Source organism: Falco rusticolus, chromosome 4, assembly GCF_015220075.1.
Source record: "Falco rusticolus isolate bFalRus1 chromosome 4, bFalRus1.pri, whole genome shotgun sequence".
Taxonomy (NCBI): Eukaryota; Metazoa; Chordata; class Aves; order Falconiformes; family Falconidae; genus Falco; species Falco rusticolus.
Genome location: NC_051190.1, coordinates 84486151 through 84510392, shown reverse-complemented (window position 1 = coordinate 84510392; position 24242 = coordinate 84486151). Strand labels below are relative to the sequence as shown.

The 24242-nt window shown below is 40.7% G+C and overlaps 1 protein-coding gene across 2 annotated transcripts in view; it reads right to left on the bottom strand.

The window, feature by feature from the left end:
• HECW1 (HECT, C2 and WW domain containing E3 ubiquitin protein ligase 1) overlaps positions 1-24242 on the bottom strand; it is a 262858-nt gene that overhangs the window by 158141 nt on the left and 80475 nt on the right. For both annotated transcript variants that reach the window (XM_037384337.1, XM_037384336.1), the window contains 2 exons: positions 20775-21099; positions 5465-5572 (listed from right to left, as the gene is read on the bottom strand). In XM_037384337.1, coding sequence (XP_037240234.1) covers positions 5465-5572; positions 20775-21099 — 433 coding nt within the window. The remainder of the gene's footprint in view (positions 1-5464; positions 5573-20774; positions 21100-24242) is intronic.

The following is a 24242-nucleotide window of genomic DNA, read 5'->3' as shown; positions in this document are numbered from 1 at the left end:
CCATGCAAAAATATGTATTTTTTTATAGATGAAAGGGCTGATTGTTTGACAGTTTTGTATATATTTTCTGTATATATTCCATAAATGCACAGATATATGGCATATATTGACCACGACCTAGAAAATATGCCTTCTACCTGCAGGTGTACCAGGATCTCTCCTCACATCTCTGACTTCAGTTCCATGCTTTTTTAACCATTATTTTCCTGCTAGTCAATAGGAATAAGTAACTACCATTTCTCTCTGCAAGGCCTGTCATCCATCTTTGCTATTAATAAAAATCCAGCAACAACAGCAATAAATTTAAACAAATGACTGCCGTGTAAGTTTTTGCATAAAGGTGCCACACAGATCACTGGTTACACTTGGAAATGGTTTTCTTAGTTGCCTGGTAGTAAAACAATCTATAGAAAAGCCAGTAGATTAACAGGAGTCCCAGGTATCTGGCTATCTTCAGTGCAATTCTGAATAGCTTCAAAACTTTTCTCATAATTTTAATGATATGCTAGTTTGATACTGTGCTTACAGGACGATGCTGCATCGTGTATCAGTGAAATGGTCTCTTGCACTCTCTGTATTGCTGCACAAGCCAAAAAAGTGTGCCAGAAATTGCGTGAAGCAAAGTGAAGCAGAGCATGTTTACTTTCCTGGAAAATCCATTACAGGCTAGTTCTTTCACAGCAGTACCCTCCAAGCCCTAACAAAGTATACACTCTCAGTGGCACGTAGTCTCTCTTCCCTCCTCCTTCCTCTCCCCAAACCCCAACCGTTTCATGGTTACAGTGGATGGTTACTGTTTATCACTGGCTGTCACAAAACCCCAAATTGCTAGACTTTTGCAGAAATGCAAAACTGGCTGTAGCGTAACATTGTCTCTGCAGCTATTAAGGCTTTTTATTCGCTGGATATTAACAGGAGATGAGTTCTGTTCTGTCTGCGTTCATGCTGTAATTTGGAAGCAATTCCCTCTCTGGCTCACACCAATTACGTATCTGTCTGGCAACATTATGTCGCAAGTTTGTGATATGCAAAGTGGAAAGGCATACACTTCTCTGGGAAGATGTTAGTCCTTTTCAAGGTGAAAAAGTAGATCACTAAAACAAGCACAAACTTTAAAGGTCTGTGGTGTCTGAAAATACCGTATGGGTACATGTTAATAAGTTCTTTATTTTGAAAAGTGATAGGGCTCTCCACATGGTGTTAAACCATTCTATCAGCAAATTCAAAAGAAACATGTATTTTGATCAAATACCCCCAAAACATAGAAGCATATTCCGGAAAGAGAAAACTATTTTGCACTGTCATTGACCTACCACACAAAAAACATTTTCTTAACCTGGCGAGATTTTAAATATACCTGAAAAAGTAATGCTTAATGACTCAGACTGGGCAAATTCCCTGATACTGTGAAAGTATAGCTGAAACAACAGAGAAGCACCTCAAATTGAAGAATTTCAGTTTTATAGAAGTACAAGAAGTTCAGTCAATACAAAAAATGGTTTCAATTTCTTGCCATGCTTTTGTTTGTGTTCTCCACTCCTGATGCACTTTACAAATCACTCACCATACTGCAAGTTTCTTCTGCCCACAGCAGCCACATGTGCACAATTTCTGTCTAGTGTGGTCCTCCAAATTGATGGTTTCTGCTAGTAATTATCATTACAACTGCGTCCAGTAGATTTCTGTTGTGATAATATGCCACCACGAAGAAAATAACTTCCATCTACTTTTGTCTTTACTGACTCCTGTTCCAGGTCCCAGACCACTGCACGCAAAAATTACTACCTACAGTGATTACATCTCAGTATTCTGTTACATACCTAAACAGTGGTTTTATGTATAATGACTACAGGTTACATAGTTAGAGTGTTGTATTTAATTTCTTGCTAATTTTAAAAAAGTAGGCAAAAAGGATAACTATTTGGGGAACATTAAGGCTTTTGAACAAAATACTCCCAAACACATTATATATGCCTCCAGATTAAAAATACTGAAAATGAGTAATACTGTCTATTTACTTGACCTCAATTCCTCACGCTTCTTTTTTCATATTAGTGGGAATTCCACTGTTGAAAACCAGCCAGTCTTTAATACCTTTGATTTTTCAACTTTCCTCATATAGCTCTTTAATAATAATAATAAAAAAAAAGGTTAAAAAAAAGTCTTTTTAAGCTCTTTATGTTAAGTGCCTGGCTGGTCACAGCATAAGGGTAATTTCCTTAAATGTGATACAAAAGCACCCCATGGGGAGTCCTAAAGTCTAACTGTTGGTAAAAGGGAAAAACTTTGACTTCTGAGGTTGGACAGGATAATCCCCATGGTCCCCCAGTAATAAGCCTACTTTACGTCAAAGAATAGCACCACCAAAAACATTAAACCTTTATATATTTCAAGAACAGGAACCAAATGAGTATGCGTGGGGTGCCTTGGGAACTTTAAATTCTCTAGGTAAGGCTGATTCTTTATTTGGCCATACTGTGACTTCCCCTTTACCACAGCTCCTGCCAACTCTGATGGGCCAAACGCTGCAGTATATACCATAACATTTTCTGAAGTACTATGTGGTTGATAAACTGCCAATACTGACTCACGTGGTGAACAGTCACCAGGCTACAGCTAGTTACAAGAAAACCAAAAGCAGAAATTAAAGGCTGCCTTTGCAAGTGAGCTACTCCATTATATCAAGGATTAATGCTATAATCAGCAAGACTCCAATCAATAGCAAGTTAAGGGAAGTAAAATATAAAGTACAGAAAAACAATATGGATTACCTGAAAAGAAATACCCATGTCTTAGCTACCTACTACATACCCTGACAACCACTAAATAAAAAGACTACTTATCTCACGAAGTGCCCAAGCTACAGATCAACTGAAGCTAAGAATACTGCAGCTAGAAGACTCACACTCGCTTACCTTTATACCCACCTCAGATCTACACTATGGGCCATTTTTGGAGACAGGACACCAAATCAGGTTAACTTTGGACCAATGTGGCAATTCTTATATCACGTTACCGCTGAAAATACCCTTGCCCTGTCCTCCAGGTTCTCTCAGTTCTGCAGTGAATGGCAAAAAAGGAAAATAGATCTCTTAGGTACCTGGGTGTGATTTTGATGACCAGTATCTTTCCAATTCCTAAAAATGTCACTATACTGTGTGCTATGTGACATAAAAGAAAGATATAATCTCTGTCCCAAAAACAAAAGTCTGAAGTAAGGTGGACTACATCATCTGCATTGGACAGAAAATACGTGAAGTTTTCAGACACTGCAGTTTTTAAAATAACATTTCATCAACTGTAAAGCTGCGTACTTTCATATATAAATCTCAACAATGAACAGGAACCCTCAAATATGCCTTTAGATATATAAAATTCACATACATTAACGTTTTTCACTGCTTTAACTTCCCACTTCAATAATCAAGTGGCTCTGAGAGTGTCTGCATGTGCTGTTATTTACTACTGCCTATTTTATTTTCTCCTATTTGAATTCTGAACAGGACAATGATTTGTCCTTGATGAGTGCACCGGTATATAATCTCAGGGCTGAGATTCACAACCTAATGATGGCAGCATAACATATTACCAAGAGGCAGCAGCTTATCAAGCGTGGGCTTCCCAACTACAGCGTAGTATGACTTAGTTTTAACAATCAGTGAAGGCTGGTATACCAAGTTACATTTTCTTACAGCAGGGCAAATGAAGAATGTACACACAATCAATTAACTCAGCTACTATGTGGCAGCTAATGGGGGCAACTGATTAAGCTGACATAATTAATTGTGCAGTTGAACTCTTAATGAAATGTGGCCCACCTAAAGAGGCTTTCTCCGAAGCATTTCTCACATTGCCTCTTCCTTTTCCGTCATGGATTAGGCAGGAAAGCTACTGGCAGCCCAGTTCCACTTCCACCCTTCCTCAGTAAACTGAGGTACTAAGGCCTCTTCAAAACCCAGTTCTGAGATTTTATATCTCCTCCCCACACTTCTTAAACAGCTACAAGAAAGTATGATTGGTCTTATGGATTAGCAACCACAGCTCAAAGCAGCAACTGCAAATTAGTCTGCTTTAAAGGTTAGATCCTATAGTGTATTTCTGAGCCCAAACCAAGATAACTGAAACCAGTGGTCTTATATATTTAATAATTTCCCATAAATGTACTTTTCAAAAGACACAATATAAGCATCCTGTATGTCCTGTAGACATTTAGAAACTCCCTTAAATCTTTAGAACAACACTCTCAATTTAACTTAACACTAGGAATTACAGACCATCAGCAATGCTTCATACTGCAAAGAAATAACCTGTTTCTGAGTGCCTGCAAAATGTCTGCATGTAACATCCTTGCTGATACTTAAGGTCAAAGTCACAGATTAACCAAGTATAACTCATATCCTTAGAATTCAGGTTATAACAAAGATTCCCTGGATTGCTCTTAAATTCAGTCAGTCTTAAACAGATATACCTGACTGTCACGCAATTCATACATGCTTTTACAAAACTCCTGAAACGGAACTTCTGAAAAGCAGGCTAAGGTAGATCAACGGAAACATTCAGTACAATTAAAAAATTCAAATTGTTCTGTGCTAGGCTTCGTCACGGGTAACTCCTCCTTAAAGATACCTGGTAGCTTTTCACCACAGATGTCTTGCTATAGATCTCAGTCCTGTCTTTTGAGTACGCTATTTCTGTTCTCCAAAGATGATCATGAGTTCCATTCACACTAGCACATGGTAACTCTTTGAAAAGAAGAATGACTCGAACGGTCAGGTTCACCTTGGTCAGGGATGTGGGACAGCCAAGCCTGGAAACATTAGCTTGCTGTATGAGGTACACAGTACTTTGCAGAAGCAAACTCCAAGTTTCTGTATTCTGATTACTAAAGGGGTGGAAAAGTTACACTGCCATTGCATCAGATGCCCTGGGTAATATATGAATACAACAAGGAACAATTAATTTGAAATCAGTGCAACTTGCTGCAACTACATATTCTTATACTTTTATCAGTCTAGATGATGATCAGAATTCAATCCTTTCAACCTCTGAATCCACCTGAATCTGGTGGAAGCTGGGTGCACCATCAAGTTTTCCAATTAAAGGTCAGTGTGAATCTTCCTGGAGTGAGATTATGCCCTCGAGTTCCTCTTTTCCTTAATACTATATAACAGTTAATGCAGCTCTTTGCTAATGATATAGTCCAAATAACAGCAAATGGATTAAAACACTTATTCATAACTGTATAAAAAATAGTATGCAAATAAGTCAGTGTCCACAAAACCTATCTGCTTGCAGAAACTGTGGCTTTCTACTACCATAAAATGTTTCAAAGATTTTGGTAACATTTTTGGACTTTCCTAAAGGACGTGTTGGGCCTAAAAACATTGTAAGAACGACTTGAGCAGTTCAAAGATCTTTCTGCAGTGACTGAATTATACCATAGCAGGATTGGAGAAATACTTACGCTCCACAAAGTAAGAGCTGGCATCAATCTTCCAGATAATCTGACCACGGTGAGAGCCATTGACGCCACGGTTCTTGTAGTCCAAAAAGTTTTCAGACAAGACCTCATCTATAAACAAAGAAAAGGGTCTCAATCAAGCACCTGTTATGACACATGCACAGCAGAGAGTCAGGCTAAAAATACACCATTGGCTTCACAGAACATACTGGAGCTGCTAGACAGCTTGGCACCACATGTTCAGAAATTAGCTTTTTCATTTATATTTTTAAAAAGTGCAGCTCTTCTTAAAAATCACAGCTTTTCCTGAAATGTAATGTTAAAAAATACATCCCTACAAAATTATGAAAACAAAAATTGAAAACATCTAGCTTAGCACGGATGAACCCTTGCATAATTAAACATAATTATCTAGCTGTAAGAGAGAAGGTAGCAAAAAATAATCCTCCCTTTGCGCCAACACTTCCCTTTAAAAAGAAACCACAAAGAAGAGTTACAAGCAGGCATCTGTACTATGCTCACTTGTATTATGATACACGTGGTTATTTCTTGTAGCATATAGCAAAGGTTATTTATTTTTGAAGAATCCCACTCACCAGGGAGTGGGCTCCTGGCCTCCAAAACCAAATGAACTGACAACAGAACACTGTCACCCTCACAGTGCTTTGAGACACCTAGCAGCTATTAGACAACCAACCTGGCCTTCAAAGAAGTCAAAGGAGTAATCCATAAAAATGAACAGCCTCCAAATTTTGCTGAAAACCAAGGCTGAGGAAGCAGCCGCCTTGCACGCATGGCTGCGTGTAAATAAAAGGTGGGTGGGCAGCAAGCTGAGGAGCAGCCTCCTGGCTGTCCACATGGATATGTTTTTAGCCTGCTTCCAAGTTTCATTTCAAACTGCTTCTGCAAGCCCTGCGAGGTGTAGCAATGAGCAAAACCATTCCAGCCTCCAGGCAAGGGCCTGGTTCTCGATCTCCTTTTACCCAACAGCTTAAAAACAAGCCAGCAAGGCTGTGCCACAACCCCAGGGCCATGCGTGCCAGCTTGCTAGCTTACCCTGGGCTTTCAAGTGGATAAAAAATCCACATATTGCCACCATACTGGGCTAGCACTTATCGGTTTAATCGTCTCTAGATACAAACGGAACAGCAAAAATAAAATAGACATACAGAGAGGTTTACAGCCCATCTGAGGGGAGTGGGCTAACAGGCCGTTGTCTGCAGGAGCCCAAAATGGCCACAAACTCAAGTAGCTGCAGCAGCAACCCAGGACGGGCCCGGCTGCGGCCTCATTGCTCCAGCTTCAGGTTTTGCATCTGTGCCCTGCCGAAGCAAAAGGCTCCGATCTCGACCTGCAGAGACCAGCCAGCAACCCGGATTTTTCCTCTCAGCAATAAGGACAGTTTTCATTTTCACAGAGGATGTACAAATGCAACCAACTCAACTTGGCTACAGAAACAATCCTGGGTGGGTGCTGAGGCTTGGTTCTGATGGCAATTACATTTGTTATCAGTCAACCCTAAAAAGATGAAACGTGAGCCACTCAATCCAAGAGGAAAATACATTGATTTTAAATGCTGTGAAGCACTTGCTAGGTTTTCATGTAGGTCAGTAGGAAAACAAAGACGCCACGAAGCAACAAGGGACGTGGTGCCTGAGGACGGATTCAGGGGGTGACGGGGCAGCCCAGTGGATAAAACCCAAGAAACTCAAAGACTAATATATTATTAATATATATACACATATGAAAGTCAAACAAAGTAGACTTCTAAATCGAAGGAAACTACACTTTCCCTGAAAGACTAAAGCAGCAAGGAGATGCCAGTGTTGTCCCGTTGGTTGTACCTACTTGTGCTCTCAAAGGAGGAAGGTAAGTGGGCTACAAACACTGAACTCTGGTGACAAGTTCTTCAGTGATTCATGATGGAAATCCTTTTAAAGATAATTATAAATGGCAATGTTATCTACAATACATTATCCCTTTGCTGACTTGCTAGTTGTCAGTAATTATTTCACTAGCTGTGTTTCATGCTCTGTATTGAAATGGGAATCTTTCAACACATGTAATACACCTCTGTGGTAATCCTTCGATGGTAAAAACCTCTGGTACTATTTCTGCTCTTCCTCTGTACTTTACAGCTGGTTGTGTCTTCTTTTAAATGCCAAATCAGAAGTATAAAAAAGGGCAGATAAGTATATATGGTTGCTCTCAGAGCTCTGGGCTTACTAATGACTACCTTCAGTAAAGGACCATCTTAGATACAGATTACCCACACCATTCTGTGGAAGCAGGAACACTTAACATACCACACAAGGAGATTTAAACCTATGAACTGTCCCTTTTGCTTTGGCAGGGAAAACACTTTATGCTTAAAGGTAAGCATACACGGAAAAATTGCACTGAGCTGGAGTCTGGGAACCCTGCCCAGCCCCTCGTCCTGACAGGGCACAGATAGCATCTCTCAGCTCAGGCATGCTCTCTCTGGCTTCAGCACTTGTTATGTTTATTTGTCATATTTAGTCTCTGTAAGTTGCTGGACGTGTTCCAATGCCTTCCATGTTATGAAGATGTATGGGTAATTACCACTCCTCATGATATATTGTTTATAAAATACCATTCTTGCTTAAGAAGGCTTAGCTGAGCTAGACTGGACAGTCTTGCTTAAGAAATCACAGACTTTTTAGGCCAGCATTTAGTGGCACAAGAGACTCCAGAATTGGATTTAAAATGCTGTGTTCATACGTAGCATCTGTGAGGGCCAGCTGGCACTTCCACTGCATTGGCTGTTGTCTGCTTCTTGCAGCTGGCACAAAGGCAGCATGAACTCTGCATCATGCAATCTCTCCAATTTGACAGAGATGTCAACATATGCCCATACCCAAACCACATCACATCTCTATTGCGAGCTAAGCCAGCAGGGACGACTGCAGAAAGCCCCTTCCTCCTTTTTGTTGGAAATGTGCAGGAAGCCTGGAAAACCAGGCTGAGATAAAGGACCACTCTCTATCTGCATGTCAAAGGTAGAAGACCCTCAAAGGGAAAGGATAAGCAAGCCAGTCTATGGTTACAGCTGACAGGTAAGACCACAGGAAAGCTGGAACAAGCTGCTTCCACTGAGCAGCATCTGCATGCTGCCTCCTGCCACAGAGGTGAGAGACGGGGGTGTGTGGGAAGGACAGCATCCACAGCAAAAGGTCAGGTCACAAAGCACATCAGCGAAGGGATACACACACATGGAGCTAGTCATGTGTACACAGTTTATGGACAGCGGCCACTGGTAAAATACAGTCTCAAGCAGTAGAAAGGATATTTTAATATGAGTTTATGGAGCTCTGCAATATGCAGGTCACCCCAAGCAGGAGCAGTGGAACCTTTAAGTATAAAAACATTTTTGTAAATGAAACACATTTACAAATGTCATGATTTAGAAATCTAGTACATCAATCCTTCTCACAGCTAGATGTAAAACCTGTCTCTTTTGAAAAGCTAGATACTTCACTCTTTCTGAAGAAATAAAACTCATTTTTAGTCCAGTAGAACTTCATGTTACTTGGGACTTTTAAGCCAGACAAATTTTAGCTCTAGAAAAATACATGCAGGTCCAGAAGGGAAATCTTTCTCTTTCAGTTTTTGAAGGTATGTATTTTTGGAAGGTGAAAGATAAGAAATAAACGTCCCCTGGCAAGTTAAAAATAGCACTAGTTGAAACTGGTCAGGAGTTTGGAATGTACGAATATGTCTGATTGACCTGTTGTAGTTGGCAGGTGATACTATTCCAAGTTCTGTTCCCTGAACATGGACATTATCCACGTAGCACATTGACAAAGAAAACTGTGCATGTGAAATACACTGCTGTTTAGTGCACTACATATATGTACATGTGTGTACATATATTCATCAACATTCCTGCCATACATGTGAATAGACAATATGGTATGTTAAAGATTATGTGCAAGGGAAAACCAATTTTATTTTGTATTTCTACTGAGAATCCCTATAACAAAGGAACTGACCTTAAAAACATGTTGCATCTTAGTTCCTGAAGGTAAATGGTGAAATGCTTCATTTCACCTCCACACAAAATGAAGAGCAGAGCTAATGCTGCTCCCTTTCATATATTTCAGCCAGCAGCTAATAGCTTTTGACATTTTTCCAATGAAGCATTGTAATGCATCTCCCTCCCTCTATTTTTGAAATGGGATTAACCTTTAAACCAGCTCTCTGCTTAGCTGGCAATCCACTGCGCAGCCTGGGTTTGGCCCTACTTGGCCAAAAAGCAAACTCTGCAATTGCTCTCAGATCTGTGGCTTCATTCCCCTGGATGGTAAACGGCTAACTCTAAAAAGTGTCAAATGAGGGACACTCGGGATGTGCTGCTCTTTGAACATCATCAGCTGGTGCTGGAGATGGGGCAGGCATCTAAGGGAGCCAGCAGATGTTGCTGTCTGCCAGCCCAGCTCTGGGGCACACAGGGGTGCCAGCTGCCTCTCACTGGTGAGAGGGAAGGCAGCTGCAGACCTGCAAAGCTGCGCTGGGACGGGAGCAGCAGCCAGACCTCCCGCATCTCACACAGTCCCTCGAGGAATCAGAGAAGTGATGCATGACCAGGCACGAGGCTGCCAGGGCCTGAGCAGGAGGCAGAGGGACCAAGGCATGCTAGAGGCAAACATTAGCAAGTGCTTTGGGAACCAGCAGCAATTCCGAGGGACTGCTTGTCCTTACAGAACCAAGGCTCCCAAGCACAGCCTTTAAACTGCTAAAAATATTCTGCGCTGTCACTTCCATGCTGAGTGATCCCAATATACTTCACAAGCACTACATGTAGAGAGATATACAGAACCATGGCCACCAAAGAAAGCTACCTTTCAGATGAAAGACAGTAACCAATTGACAAAAAGCATGCTGTTCTTCAGAGGAATTAGGGAAAATGCTGATAAAGGGCACCCCTGAAAAAGATCTGTAAAAAACGTAATGGAAACTTCAAGGACTGTCAGCAGCCTACACTAAACAGACAGGACCTCAGTATTTTGAAAGCTTGCCTGAAATTCCTGCAGAGAAGCAAACAGATAGTCAATACATCTTCCTCAGAAGGACCGATGGAGTTCAAATTACAAACAGCTGAGTAACCCTTTTGGTCAGTTTGGTTCTACTGAAGAGGTGAAAATGAAAAACCTACTCCCCTTTCTCAAACAATATTTTGCCAATATATATGATCAGCCTGTCCTTCCACATTCTCCAAGAATAACAACTAAAAAATTCAGAATAACCTGGGCTACCTTCAAGGAAACAAATAATTAACATAAGACAGGAACACAATGTCAGATAGGTGCCTGAACTTGGTACACTATTCTATTCTCTTATCCATCACTAATTTGATTTAGCACTACATATTACAACACTTGCTTTCTATAAACTTACTGGAATTATAGCATAAAAATAGAAACTGCATTTCACGTCTTGATCCCTTATGAATAAGAAATGCTCTACTCCTGAAATTACAGAAGGACTTACAGTCTTTAGCTGAACAAATTTGCTTTAGCTTGAAATTTAAAATTGCTTTTGGCCAATACGTATGGCTGACATATGAAGATAGTTAGCAAATGCTTTTAAGAAATTATTTTCTGTACAAAAAGGCCAAGCCCTGGTTGATCTGTTTTGCAGTTTGTATGGAAAGCTGCAGGAAAGGCACATTGTAAAGCATAAAATATTGACAAAATGGAATAATTTTGCAAGATAATACAAGAGTAAACCATGGATAAGCTTCCTATTTCTGGTATTTCTTCTCTTACCACCCAATTTATCACTTGAAGAAGAACACAAAGTGATGACAACAGCCTCTACAATTCACAAGTGCAGCTCATACTGAGCTCTATCAGGCCACGCCAATGTTTCCTTTTACAACCCTTTAGCATTGCAAAACCCAGCCTTTGGAAACCATGCTTCCAAAAAGTTGTACAATACAAGTGGTAATCATTCTGCAGGAGCGGAGCTATTACTGAGAAATACACGCAGAAGGTGCAGGTACCAATTTCTTATTTACAAAGATACCACAGTAAAAAAAAAAAAAAAAAAAGTCACAAATAAAGGCTATCATTATAGGAGTCAATAGGAACATTTCCACTGACTTCAGCAGCTACAGATCCAGCTGTAATACGGATCGAAACTTCACTGTTAATTCATTTGCCAATTTCTGCTGCAGACAACAAATATAGTGCAATTTACAGATAGCATCCTTCCTTCTATAGCTTCCTAAGAAGAAGGGTTCTGGAAAACAAGGGCCTATTGCTTCATTGGTGCTGAAAGCTCAGTCCTTGATCTAAGTGCTACGCATGTACTTTGTTTCAAGCACATGAATGGTTCCATTTTAATTCCACAAAAATTAACCCTCTAATCAGTTAAAGAAAAGTAAATTGGGAGAGAGAAATGCGAACAGTGAGTGGAGAACAGCAGTGAGAGGATGACATGGCAAGAGAAAGACCAAAGGAAATCACAGAGATAAAAGAGCATAAACTATATTAAAATAGGGATAGAGTTGGCAAAGTTGCAACAATTCTTGGGTCACTGGGGGCAGAAGATGCTGTCCTAGGTAAAACTCCTCCAGGCACATGGAAAGGCAGGCATGGTGGGTTTAAAACCTTAACCACCTAGTCTGAAGCAGAATGAATTACACCTAAAACCCAAAGGAAACCTGTCTTCCAGAATCAAGAAGTTACAACTTTCAGCAAAACACATTTACCTTTGAACATCTAGCTTACTTTCAGCGCTATATATGATGTTATCCTTCATCACTTCAGCAGCCTCTAAATTACTGCTAGGAGATGTCATTCTGATGTTTCATAACACTGATGCCAATTTAAAAAAAACAAACAAGGCTGCTAATTACAGAGACCGTATTAGATCTTGGGGCTGATCTGTCTACAGGTTTTCAGAAGGCTCTGGATGAACTGTGCATCCTGTCCTTCCCCACTGTCCTGTCCACGGAGCTGACCGCAATGAGAGGCTGAGCTGTCACTTGAGGGACTTCCCTCTCCTTCCCTGCAACAGTGGAGCCTCTGGCTAAAAGCAGAGCTGATGGCAATGGGCGCTATTCTTCCATGGTATCCTTGAGGTGTTTGGGATCTGTGCTCCAGCACAACCCATCACTCATCTATTTCTTCCCAGTAACCACAAATCTGCTGAAAGACAGAAAGAATGAGGAAAGAAAGAGCTGAGCTAGGGCTTGGCAGTAACAGCTTATAGGGGCTAAAAAACCCACAGTAGAATTTAGGTTGTGGAGGGATGGGCATCTACCTAGCAATACTGGTGTCACTTGGTACTTACACACTTAAAAGCGTGATAGTATTCACATAGGTCTCATTGCTACTTTGGCTATGCCTGTCCCAGCTACAGATTTCTGCACTTCCAGATTTATTTTCACCCCTGCAGCAGATGGACCACATCTGGGGTTTAGTACAGCAACAGCTATACTTCAGCTATGCAGTGCACAATACTTCTCCGCAATTAATGACATCCAGCTTGCACACAGAACTGAAGATGAGAGGGAGGAATCCAAATGAAGATGATCACGACTGCCTCAACACACACTGAAAAACTGAATATAGGCAATATGTGGTAAGGTACAACATGGAAGACTTTTGTTTGCTTGGTTTTAATATAACAACAGTTCCAAAGTTCTTGTAGCCAGTGGAAGCCTCCCCATTAATTACGGTGCAATTTTGAAAATGAGGATTAGGAGAAAACAGTGCACCCAAGAATTTGCTAGAAGATATTAAGATAAGAGATGCTGCAGGCCCAAGGCAGTATCAAGACATGATATAAAGGGACACAGACAAATCTGAAATGTGAACAAGGATGACATTTGTCCAGGTTAACAATGTTCATTAAATAGGGGGGAAATAATACACAGTATTTGAAAAATGGGCTTACAGAAATGTTGAAAGATGTTAACAGACAGCAAATTAGACAGGTGTTTGTGATGTGATACAGCAGCAAAAAAACCCCACCAACCCAAACAACCCAGATGTGTGCACTGAAGCACCACAGTGCAAAGAATCTCTTGAGAATCTGGGGGTGATTTTATCTGAAAAATGGTATTCAATTATAAGCCTATTATAAAGTAAATCTTCACTGAAGAAGAAATGTCTTTCAGGCTGGAGAGATCAATGGATGAGAAAGATTACAAAAGCTAAAGGCATACACAGTCATTACAGTAGTTGGGAAGGGCAGCATAGGAATATTCAAATGTTATGAACAGCATGCTTTAAGTGTTACAAACAGTAAGGAGTGGGAATGATTTAGTTTGGTTGAGAAAATTAAGAGAAGAAAAACATATGCTGAACTTTCAAAATCCACATGGCTAGCCTGACAACCTCTACAGAACAAATCTTTCTGCTTTAAGCCTTATACTGTCAAGAATTTTATGTTTCTGCTGTCCACTGCTTGTGCTGTGATTGATTCTACCCAATGGTCTGAATGTGCTACATGGATTGTGTTTATTTTGCAGGACTGAGGCCAAAACTTGGCTTCTGGTGCTCCAATATCCCCCCCCCCCCACCTGATTTCTTCAGCCACGCTTTAGTGGGTGATCATCACTGGCTTCATTATCAGTCTGGGCTATACATAGCAATATGGGCACTCCTTGCACAGCACAGAGGCAGTTTTATGCACAGGCATAAGGACCCTGGAAATCACTGAGAAGGCATGAGGCTCCTGTACTCCTTGTCTGCATCATTTCCCTTTCCTGATATTCAGGATGACAGCTGAAGTGGAAAACTCTTTTCCACCCATTCACCTAGAAAGAGGTTCGCAATACCATTGATGTTATTTTATGGAGAAATACTAAACGAAAATGGGAATCTTTTAGCACACAGTAAACACCTCCACCACATATTAAAGATATTTAAGGAAAAGAGCGGGCAACCAACAGGCTTCTTTACCATGACTTCTTTTGGTAGTCCTTCTTATAGGACCATAAAGCACACCACCACTACACTAACCCCTCTACAGAAGCTTTTTGGTGCACTGCTACTAACAAAATTACCACCACACAAATGACAGAGGTGAACCTTGGAAGCACTGAAAGGGAGAAATAGGTCAGAAGCCATATGTGTTGGGATTATTCAGAGATCGCTGCGTTTAAGCGTTGACTGTATCTACTTGTAAAGGCGTGAAACACAGGCAAAAGCTCATGGTATCGTGTCACACTTGGTGGGTCTGAAAATGGCGTATCTTAGTTTCATCTGGCTGAAGTGGTCCACCAGGTACAGAACTGGGAATGGCAAAAAGTGACTCAGCCTGATAAAGTGAAGTCCCTGTCACTGGATCCAAGCGCAGCCAGGTGAAGGGAAGCCAGGTTGGAACAAAGTACTGATATCGCTGCACTAATATATCTGCCAAGGCCTACGATACCTAATACCCTCTCTGTTCAGCATTGGTGCAGGCTTTCTATTGGTGTTTTTTAATGACAGGTTTGCTCCTCTGACACTTTTTGTTCCTGAAATAAATAATGCTGTGCTTTGAGAAAATTGTCTGGCCAACAGGCAACTCTGCTAGTGTTTTACAGAGAAAGCAGAATTGCAGGTGTCCAACAAAACTTAACCTGCTGAGGTGATCACAACCAGCCATGGTCACCGTGCCCAGCCTAGCGAGAGACCCAACTCCAAGATGACCTACTGAGGAGAAGCCTTAAAGATCACAGTGAGGTTCTTTTCCAAAGGCCATAAAATGACTGGGAAGATGGGTAACCCCAGGATCCCACAAATCCAAACATCAACAAAATTCACTCCAAGCAGGCACACTGTGAGGAGTTTTGTTTTACAGATGCCTAAATCTGAAGCCAAGAGGTGAAGCAATCATCCAAACACACAGGGCAAGCCTAACTCAGGGATTAAATCTAATGTGAGGACCTGCAACTCCTAGCCTTATGCATGTTACTGCTTCTAACGTTTCCATCTCTGCTGGCAACATGTGACAGTTTCTGCTTGTACACATTGGATGTTTGGTAAATTAGCTGTACAAACAAGTTCTGATCCAAGCAGATCTTCCCACTTGCTTCAATGGACAATACAGCAACACAAGGCCCTCTAAGCCTAAAATCAACCTGTAAAGTTTAAACAAATGTTTAAATGCCTATTAACCAATAGCTTTAAAAATTAGATCTGTCAGATCATGGTGAAATACCTTTTTGGGAGAGAAGTAACATCAAAGGCTGAAACAGAGGAGGAAAACATACTACTTTAAAGCTAAACTTCAGTCACTAATAACATCAAGACATTCCTTCTTATATAAATTTGAGAAGAACTACTTTGCCATCAAGAATTGTACTGTCAAAACACAGTACATGAAATCTGACATGTACCTAGGCTGCTGAGAGCCTAAGATTGGTGTATGAAGAAAGCTTTAATAAATAGCCTTTAATAATGTTTTGCTTTCCCATAAGGAAATGCTGGGGTGGGGGGAAGTCTACTGCATATGGGTAAGAAGAGTATTAACGTTAGCCCTGATAAATTCCCGACATCAGAGTGCACAGACACAGACACTGGAGCAAAGAATTCTTTCAAAAGCCTGGTTCAAACATTTCTCATTAGCTACTCTACCTCAGATATGGAGATGATGACAGAAATGAAATCTAGTAGCAGCTAAAATGCTACTACAGTAATGATAGCTCTTTATCTACAGGCAGCCACCAGCAGCCCATATTAATTTTTCTAAGAGGCTTCATACTGTAGCAAATAGCAATAGAAAATCAGATAACAGAAAGAGAACACTTGGTACTGCAAGTATTCAATCTGTCTCACAGCAGCCACTAAATGAGTTCTCAAAAACAAAACAAAAAAAAAAAACCAAACAAACAAAAGTAGCACAAACATGCTATCTTCATTATCCATAACTCTGTTTTGGTTTCACTTATTTTTCCCATGTACATTTCTTTCACACACAGGTTTTCTGCAGAGAAAACTCAAATTCCAGAGACATCTAAATAGCTGTGATATTTAAACTGGAGATGTGTTATGTTTTAATTTCTCAGAGAACTCTTTTTGAGTGTTTACGTATATTTTTGATTGTGGACATGCTTCTGAAAGACTGATGATATTCATAATACTAACATTCTCTTGAGGGAAGGGAAATGCATATCTCAGGTAAGTTGTTATAGAATTTATAGGTTCCTCTGAATAGCTCAGAGCTGATGCATAGTATATACCAAAAAGTTAGGACACCTCTAGAGATCAAGCTTAGCAGGAGTGAAATCTAATTCCTACCCCGGAAGGCACAATACATCTTGAACACCCAGAAAGTCTTGTTCTCCCAATTCCCACATTTTTTGTCTGTGCTTACCACAACTAATCTTAAAACACACTGAAGTAATAAAGTCTATATTTTAACAGATATTTTAACAGATATTAACTGTTATAATATATAACTATATTCTCCCTTCAACGAAGGAGTTTTTCTATGGCCCTTCAACAGGGTCACGTAGGTGTGTACGGATGCTTTCATGCAGCTACAGGGTGGATATAGTCAATACTATTTTTTTTTGCCATGAGACACATGACAACCTTTTTTTTACAGTTTTACAAGAGATTGACTGGCTGCTTAGTCCATTTCCTGAGACCATGAGGAAAAGTTAACTGTAACAAATTCTAAATTCAGCTTTTACCTGCTTCTGCAAAGACTCTTTCCCAGTTGGCCATCCTCAGGAATGTGCACAAGAACTGAAGAGGAGAAAACCAGGTATAAAATAAAAGGAGCTGTGGGTGCCTCGCATGAGGAGCAAACAGCCAGAATTTCCATGCAGGGAAGACTCCCTTAAGTCTTCTTTTAGTCTACCTAAAATTTGAATAGTGCCCCAAAATGCTCCATGGTATTAAAACATATGAGATACATGCTTTTTGCTCTTTTTCTTTTGGAAGCCTTTTATATCATCTGTATTTTCCCAGACTTGGAACATCTTTGTTCGGAAGCCTGCAGTTTATTGGGTATCATCAAAATTTTAGTGACGGTAGTGGTGGTGAGAACAGACTAAATTTAATGCACGTGAGAACAGACTAAATTTAATGCACTTCAAAACCAAGACTCGTATAAAATTATTTGGAGATATTTTCTAGAACTCTACAATGGCAATGATTAAACTTTTCTAAGGTGAGAGCTGCCTTCTGTTCTTCTTTTTAACAAAAGTCCCAGGATACCCAGGATCTCCCACACAACAAATAACAAATACCAACTCTAATGTTTCCACACCAAGTTTTAAAGAAAATCCACAACACACTGCCTAATACCTCAAGGATGCAAATAATTTCTCATCCTTCTCATGACTCACCACAATATTACATAATGTTATGTTCAAATCTTGAATTTCACCAACCCGAACAATCATGAAAAGTATTGGGCTGTATCCACAAGTTTGAGACGAACACTAGAGTGACCGGCAGCAATGCGATAGTTAACAGTTTTGCCATGCAAGTGTTACTAACAGGCTTCAACACTAATCCTCTATTGAGCAGACTGGGAAAAGCTCATAGCTTCTTTGGTTCTCTTGTTCCAGTCTGGCTGCTAATTCAAAACATAGTCCTATAACAGTTTACATTATGAAGGTCATACCCACAAGGTCAAGAACATACCCTCTCTAAACAGGAGTGCGGGCTCATAAAATCTATGGAAATGCACGCACAAGTCTAAGCCATTATGGATGTCCGGATCTCCCACCCCTGCGGACTGGTGAATAGCGGGTGCATCAGTGTTTCGCTTCAGGTCAGAAGCATGCTTTTGTAAGGACCCTGCCAATTGTCCCCACCAGACTTGTGTGGTGATCTTCAGGCACACAAACTCAGTTCTGTCCTGGTGAAGCTCAAGTGAAAGATGCACTATGGCAACTCAAGGGCATTTGGCCTGCCAGAGTGAGACTGTTCTAAAGCAAGCCACTGACATGCATTCCGCAGATACCTGCTTCTACACACCCATTCCTACCGGTTCCCCCTACTTTTTTAATGTGAATATAGCCATAGTGCCAGTTACCTTCCTAGATTCCAAGTGTTTTCCACACCAAACCTAAACTCAAGTGATCTTCACAGTCTCCCATGTTCTTTCTTTAAGGGAACCTAAACACCAAAGCTCACCTTACATTGGGTTTTGGGAGGGAAGGAGTGGGAAGAGGGGAAGGAAAGCGAAAAAAGGAATGAGGGGTGCTTCTGCCTGCTATTTCCTCACTTATTTACACTGGGAACCTGAGAGGCTGCAGACAAAACACCTTCAAAGACACCAAGGATCAACTGTTGTTTTCTTGGGGACTGGGCACACTATTCATTATCCATTTGGCAGCAGTATTCCTTGGAACAAGCCACTGACTATTGCCATTAACACCAGGCATTCAACCAGCAGCGGCAAGGATACACTTCATGATTTGCACTTCTAATTTACTGGAGTGTCTGGAGCAACATCCTGGTTGATACAGTAAACTAAGCAGGAGTAGCAGATCTCTTTTGTCCAGTTAAACTTCTATGTACTCAATTCACCCATAAAAAAAAAAAAAAATTAAGACTGTTTTTGCAGCCCTCGATACCACGCCTGAGCCATGAAACCTGACTGAGCAAGTTCATTCAACGTGAAACAGCTCTATGCACTTTCTATTGACTCCAAACCACCAGAAGGTATGCTTTGCCTCTTTTTATTGAAGCAATACAGTCCTTCATGAGTCACCTACACTGCTGCAGAATAGGCTTAGAGTATTTCTTAGTGCCTAGCACTGGAGGCTGCTGTGTCTTTTCATCTGTCCCAGTGAAATACTCAACTGTGAACTTAAATGTAAACACACGTAATTCTGTTAAAGACCAACAAAGCAGACTGCTTTCAGAGTATCTGTTTTAAATCTAGTCTGTTTTCTTCCTAAAAAGATTTTAAATTTCAGAAGCCTTTTTATTTTCAAAGCAGGGTATTTTATGAGGTTACTCACAGGAACAAGTTAACGCAGCCCAGCTTACTGTAACCCCCACTCCTTTCTCCCAACGTCCTAAATAGCCACCCTCATGTTCCCCTTCCCCCAGTCTCTCCAATACCCTGAATTCATTTTCCAGGGCCTAATGCCATGCTCCCAGGGTTCCTCTACATGCTCAGACCTCTCATCCAGTACCTTCTCCCATCCCTTATGCTGCCAAGATCTGCGCTCCCAATATCCTGAGCATGTGATGCCAAGCCTTCCAGTTTTATTCACTGAAGCACGTAAGTAACACCATAGCTCCCTACAGTGCCCCCTGTGATTGTTCCAAAGGCCCAACAACATCATATGCTTTACTTGATTTTGGTTTGCTATCTGGGCAAGATGAAACAGTGCTACTGGAGCTAAAATGCCTGCTTAGTGCTAGGTACACTAACAGGTTAAGAGCCGCATTTTACCAGTATTTCTCTTTGTAGGGGCATGAATTTGAGTCTCTCTCCTTTACCAAGTCTCTGGTTTTCAGAACTTTACATTTTTAAGACCTCTAATCCATAGGGGACTGTGTCTGACATTGATTCACCATGTTCAAAGCTTACCAGAGGGCAAAGAGTTAACACAGACTTCAGTCCAGGCAGCAGAACTATTTTGAAAAGAACGAAACCAGGCTCAAAAAATGTTAATTTTATACTGAAATGAAGCAATCAGGTATAAGTGGGTTGAAACCTTTTCTTATTACTCTGTGTGGGGCTGGATTTACTAGATAGAGATGCCAAAAATATGCTCATGTACATGCCTGAATACAACTTCCAACACACTCAAAAAACCCCAAAAACCAACCACCACCCCACCCCCCCCCCAAAAAAAAAAACAAACCACAAAACAAACCAAGCAAACCAAACTTTCTGGGACAACTCCAGACTGCCTCAGTCTATAATTATTGTTCATATCAAAATATCCTTTGGCCATACAGAAAAAGGCATTCTGTTTCATGTGTTTTTTAAATGACTGATATTCTTGACTTGTAAAACCTCTCATCTGTCACAGATTATTCAAAGACTCATAAGAGGAAACCCTGAAAATATTATGCTGTCTTTATACAGAGATATTTTCCCAAAATCCAAATAGCTTTAAAATGTAAATATCTTGAAATCGCAAGAAGCTGTCAACAGAAAGCCTTCTCCTTTTCTGCTGAAGAAAAAGCAAGTGTCAGGACTGCAACCAGCAATTCAGGAGCAGGAAAAATCTTGTAATATCTAAACCCACTTAAAGACTGCACACAATGGAACCGTACCAGCTCACTATTACCGTTATCCTATTCTACTCTAATGCTTACAGCTTAAAAAAAGGAGCAAGAAACCCAAAGGGGAAGGGGTAAAGGGGACTCACCTATGAGATACATGCCGATCCAGTCCCCCGCATCCACTTCCTCCTTTATATCCCAGTATATCACTAGGTCCTGCGAATGCCCGATGGAGTAGTAGGAGCTGCTGACCATCAGGGTAGACCGGCTGTCTGAAGTGACAAGGTCCGTGTCACTGGTAGACCTAGGAATGGTGACCGTCTCATGGGAATTGTTCCTAATATCCATGTTATGGAACTGGTCAGGGTTATAGCTGTATCTGAGAGGCTCTTTGCACCGGCGCCGATTTTGTGAGTTCCTAGATGGAGATGCCATGGCTGCCAGGCCCAGGAACCTGTTTTGGTACAGATTCTGTGAAGAAAAAGAAGAAAGGATAGTATTTACAGTATTATTTATTTTTCAGTGATGTCAACGATCAGGAAAAGCAGCGTATCATAATGAGAAAGTAGCACATCTTTTTCCATTTGGCATCACAAAAAGGGCATGAAAAGGTGTAGCAGAAAAACCAGCGCTAACCAGTCCATAACTCTTACCATGAAAACAAGTGTAAGAACAAGCCTTGCACCACCAAGCTCAGCCACAACTGGCAGTGTGTGAGGAAATAGTAATAGCTGGGTTCCTCCACGTTAATGCATGCACTCAGGCACGAACCTCACAACTACCAAACTGCTAGAGAGCCATTATCTCTTAACATCAGGAGATAGTCTTCCTACTTCTGACACCTGGAGTTAAGTCTTCTCCCCAGTAATCCTTGTTGCATTTGCAGAGGAATCTTTCTTAAAGCACAGTTGCCCCAGAGACCATATACCATCTGGAGAGACTGATTAGCAATGAGTAAGAGCTCTTCCTCCCTGCCGGAGATCTGAAGACTGAGAGTCACGAAAATGGAGTTATCCCTGTTACCAAAATAGAGACATCTTCACCCAAGTGTAAATACACACTAAGCATTGCTGTGTTTCTCAGTACGGCTGATAGCTTCCCATGCTACTGCTCTGCTCCATTTTTTGTAGTAGACTGGAGACACTATGCACACCTGCTCTGCTCTGGTAGGAATCTGGGAATGCACTGGACATTTAATGGCGATCAAGAAAGTTACTGCAGAGTAGTTATCGCCCCAGCAGCTGAAAAATAAATTTCAACCTATCCTCTTTCCTCAAGACAAGTGGAGTGACTTGTACGAAACACACCATGATGCGTTAAGAGCTCTCGTGAGTTAGCAGGTGAAGACTGCTTAAGTTACGACTAGGTTAAATTTTGATGCGAAGACAAGTTTTGATACTGTTCAAAATACTGTTTATTCTTTACTTCTGTGCTGTTTGTTTTTTCCATTTTCCTTCCCAGCTTTCCCTATTCTCTCCCTGCAGCTCTGCTATTTCAATCACTCAGCTTTTCATTATTCATTAGCCTTCCATTATCTGTCTGTTGCCAACCATGCTGTCAAGTCAGTTAGATATAAAACCAGACAGCTTTCCAGTACGCTATGAAATGCTTTTCACATGATCAGAAATCAAATCATCCTTTTGAACTCAAACAAATTAAGCGGAAGAAAAATCATAGCTCCTTTGTCCAGCCAAGCAGTTATTTAACCCTGGCTTTATTAAGGCTATGGTAGCACAGAAGAACAGTAAGCCCTGAAAAACTAAAATCTTCTTTTGGCTAATACCAATTTTTGTGGAATAATCAAGAGACGTGTTATTGTGCCTTAGGATCCTGTTTTACAAAAACTATACAGAAAACAGAAAATTCAAGTGGCACATTTGTACCCCCAGAATATGCTGTCACTTTGCAAACCCTGCCCTACAACGCTCACAATCCATTGACCCAAATCCTCACTTACTGCATTAAATAGGGTTTATAAGCAAAAATAGCTTCAGCAGGAATGCACACCTTATAGTAAGTGCAGGCAAGATTGAAGCTAATAATGCAAAAGGTTACACTAGAGATACCAAATAGAAGGAGGAAGGAAGCTTGTGGGGGAACGAAGTGCATGGTATTGCATTTGCTATGCATCTAATTATGGTTTTGCTGCTTCTTTTCTTTTTTCTTTAACAGTTACATTTATTCACTGTTTGAAAAGAGCTCGCTTCATAGTCATTACACTATTTCCTGTAAATGGAAAATGCATCTTTTTATATCAAAAAAACGCCTTTCCCATGCTCTGAACATTTTCTAATCTGGGAAGCACTCGTGGACACGCACAACTACCACGCTCTAGTCGGTAATTTAAAATCCATGGGCGTTTCTGTCACTATAGGGAAGAAGGCATCTGCTGTTACAATGGTACCCAAGACAACTACTGTTGGTTTTATAATGGCGAGATAGCAACGAAGAACTTCAAGCCCACTCCTCTGTATTGGTCCATATCATTAACACAGGCTCCTTTGTTCATAGCATGCTACCCAAAGGCTACTTCAGTTCAAAGGCAGAAATTTTTATTTCTGGTGACAAATTACTCCAGGGAGTAGTGGTTCTGCAGATACGTTCATTTTTGAATGTTAATGAATGTAGAGTATTAATTAACTGCATAATTTCAAATTAAATTAAACTTATACATTTGATTTTTCCAGCTTCAGCGTGACTTTCAGCAGTTTTAATGAAAATGGTAAATCCATCATTATGTTCTAATTCTGTAAGTTCCCGTTATCCTGTATGTCGATGCCAGTAGAACAAATGGAATAATCTGAAAGCAACCCAGAAGACCACATTCTCCAGAAATCTGAGCCTCTCTTACTTCCAGCATCGATTCTACATAAATACATTAGTCTGCAAAAAAAGACAATCCCCAAATGGAAAAAATCCCAAACAAATGGGGCAATAGTCACACATCATTATCTGGATTAAATAATGGTATCAAAATACAAGCATGGCTGTACGAATAAGCAGAAAAGAGGTTAGGAAAATTAGTTACTTGGTATCTTATTACCAGCTTTGCATGTTTTCCATGCAGCTATCTAAAGCATGCTCACAGACCCCAAGCCCTGGTGACAGAGTCCCAGACATAATGAGACAGCTTAAAAAAACCTGCAGACATCTTCTCAATGTCTTCTGGAAGCAAACTGATCCATCACAGATACCTAGCGCGCATATATATATATATATATTTAAAAATAACCCTTTTTTAGGGGCTTGAGATTGACATTTATTCTCTGTATCCCTTTGCAGAGGTGTGTACAGTATACACGCTATGCTATACTCTCACTTCTAATATACACTGTAAATATATTATAAAGTGAGAACAACAAATGGTCAAATATTGACCCAACAGCACAACAGATCAGTTGTCAACAGAAACAAATCCCTCTTCATTTCTGGCTCAAAACTGGCACTCCATACCTGCTTCAACAGCCAGTCTTTCCAGGCGTGTTTCCACCCATCGACTCTTTGTACCAAACCACCCCCAGACTTCCCTTTCCTACCACGCCCCTCACTGCCTGTATGATGGTTAGCAGTGAGGAGAGCCTTTGCTGATCAAGGTGTCTATGCATGTAACAGGA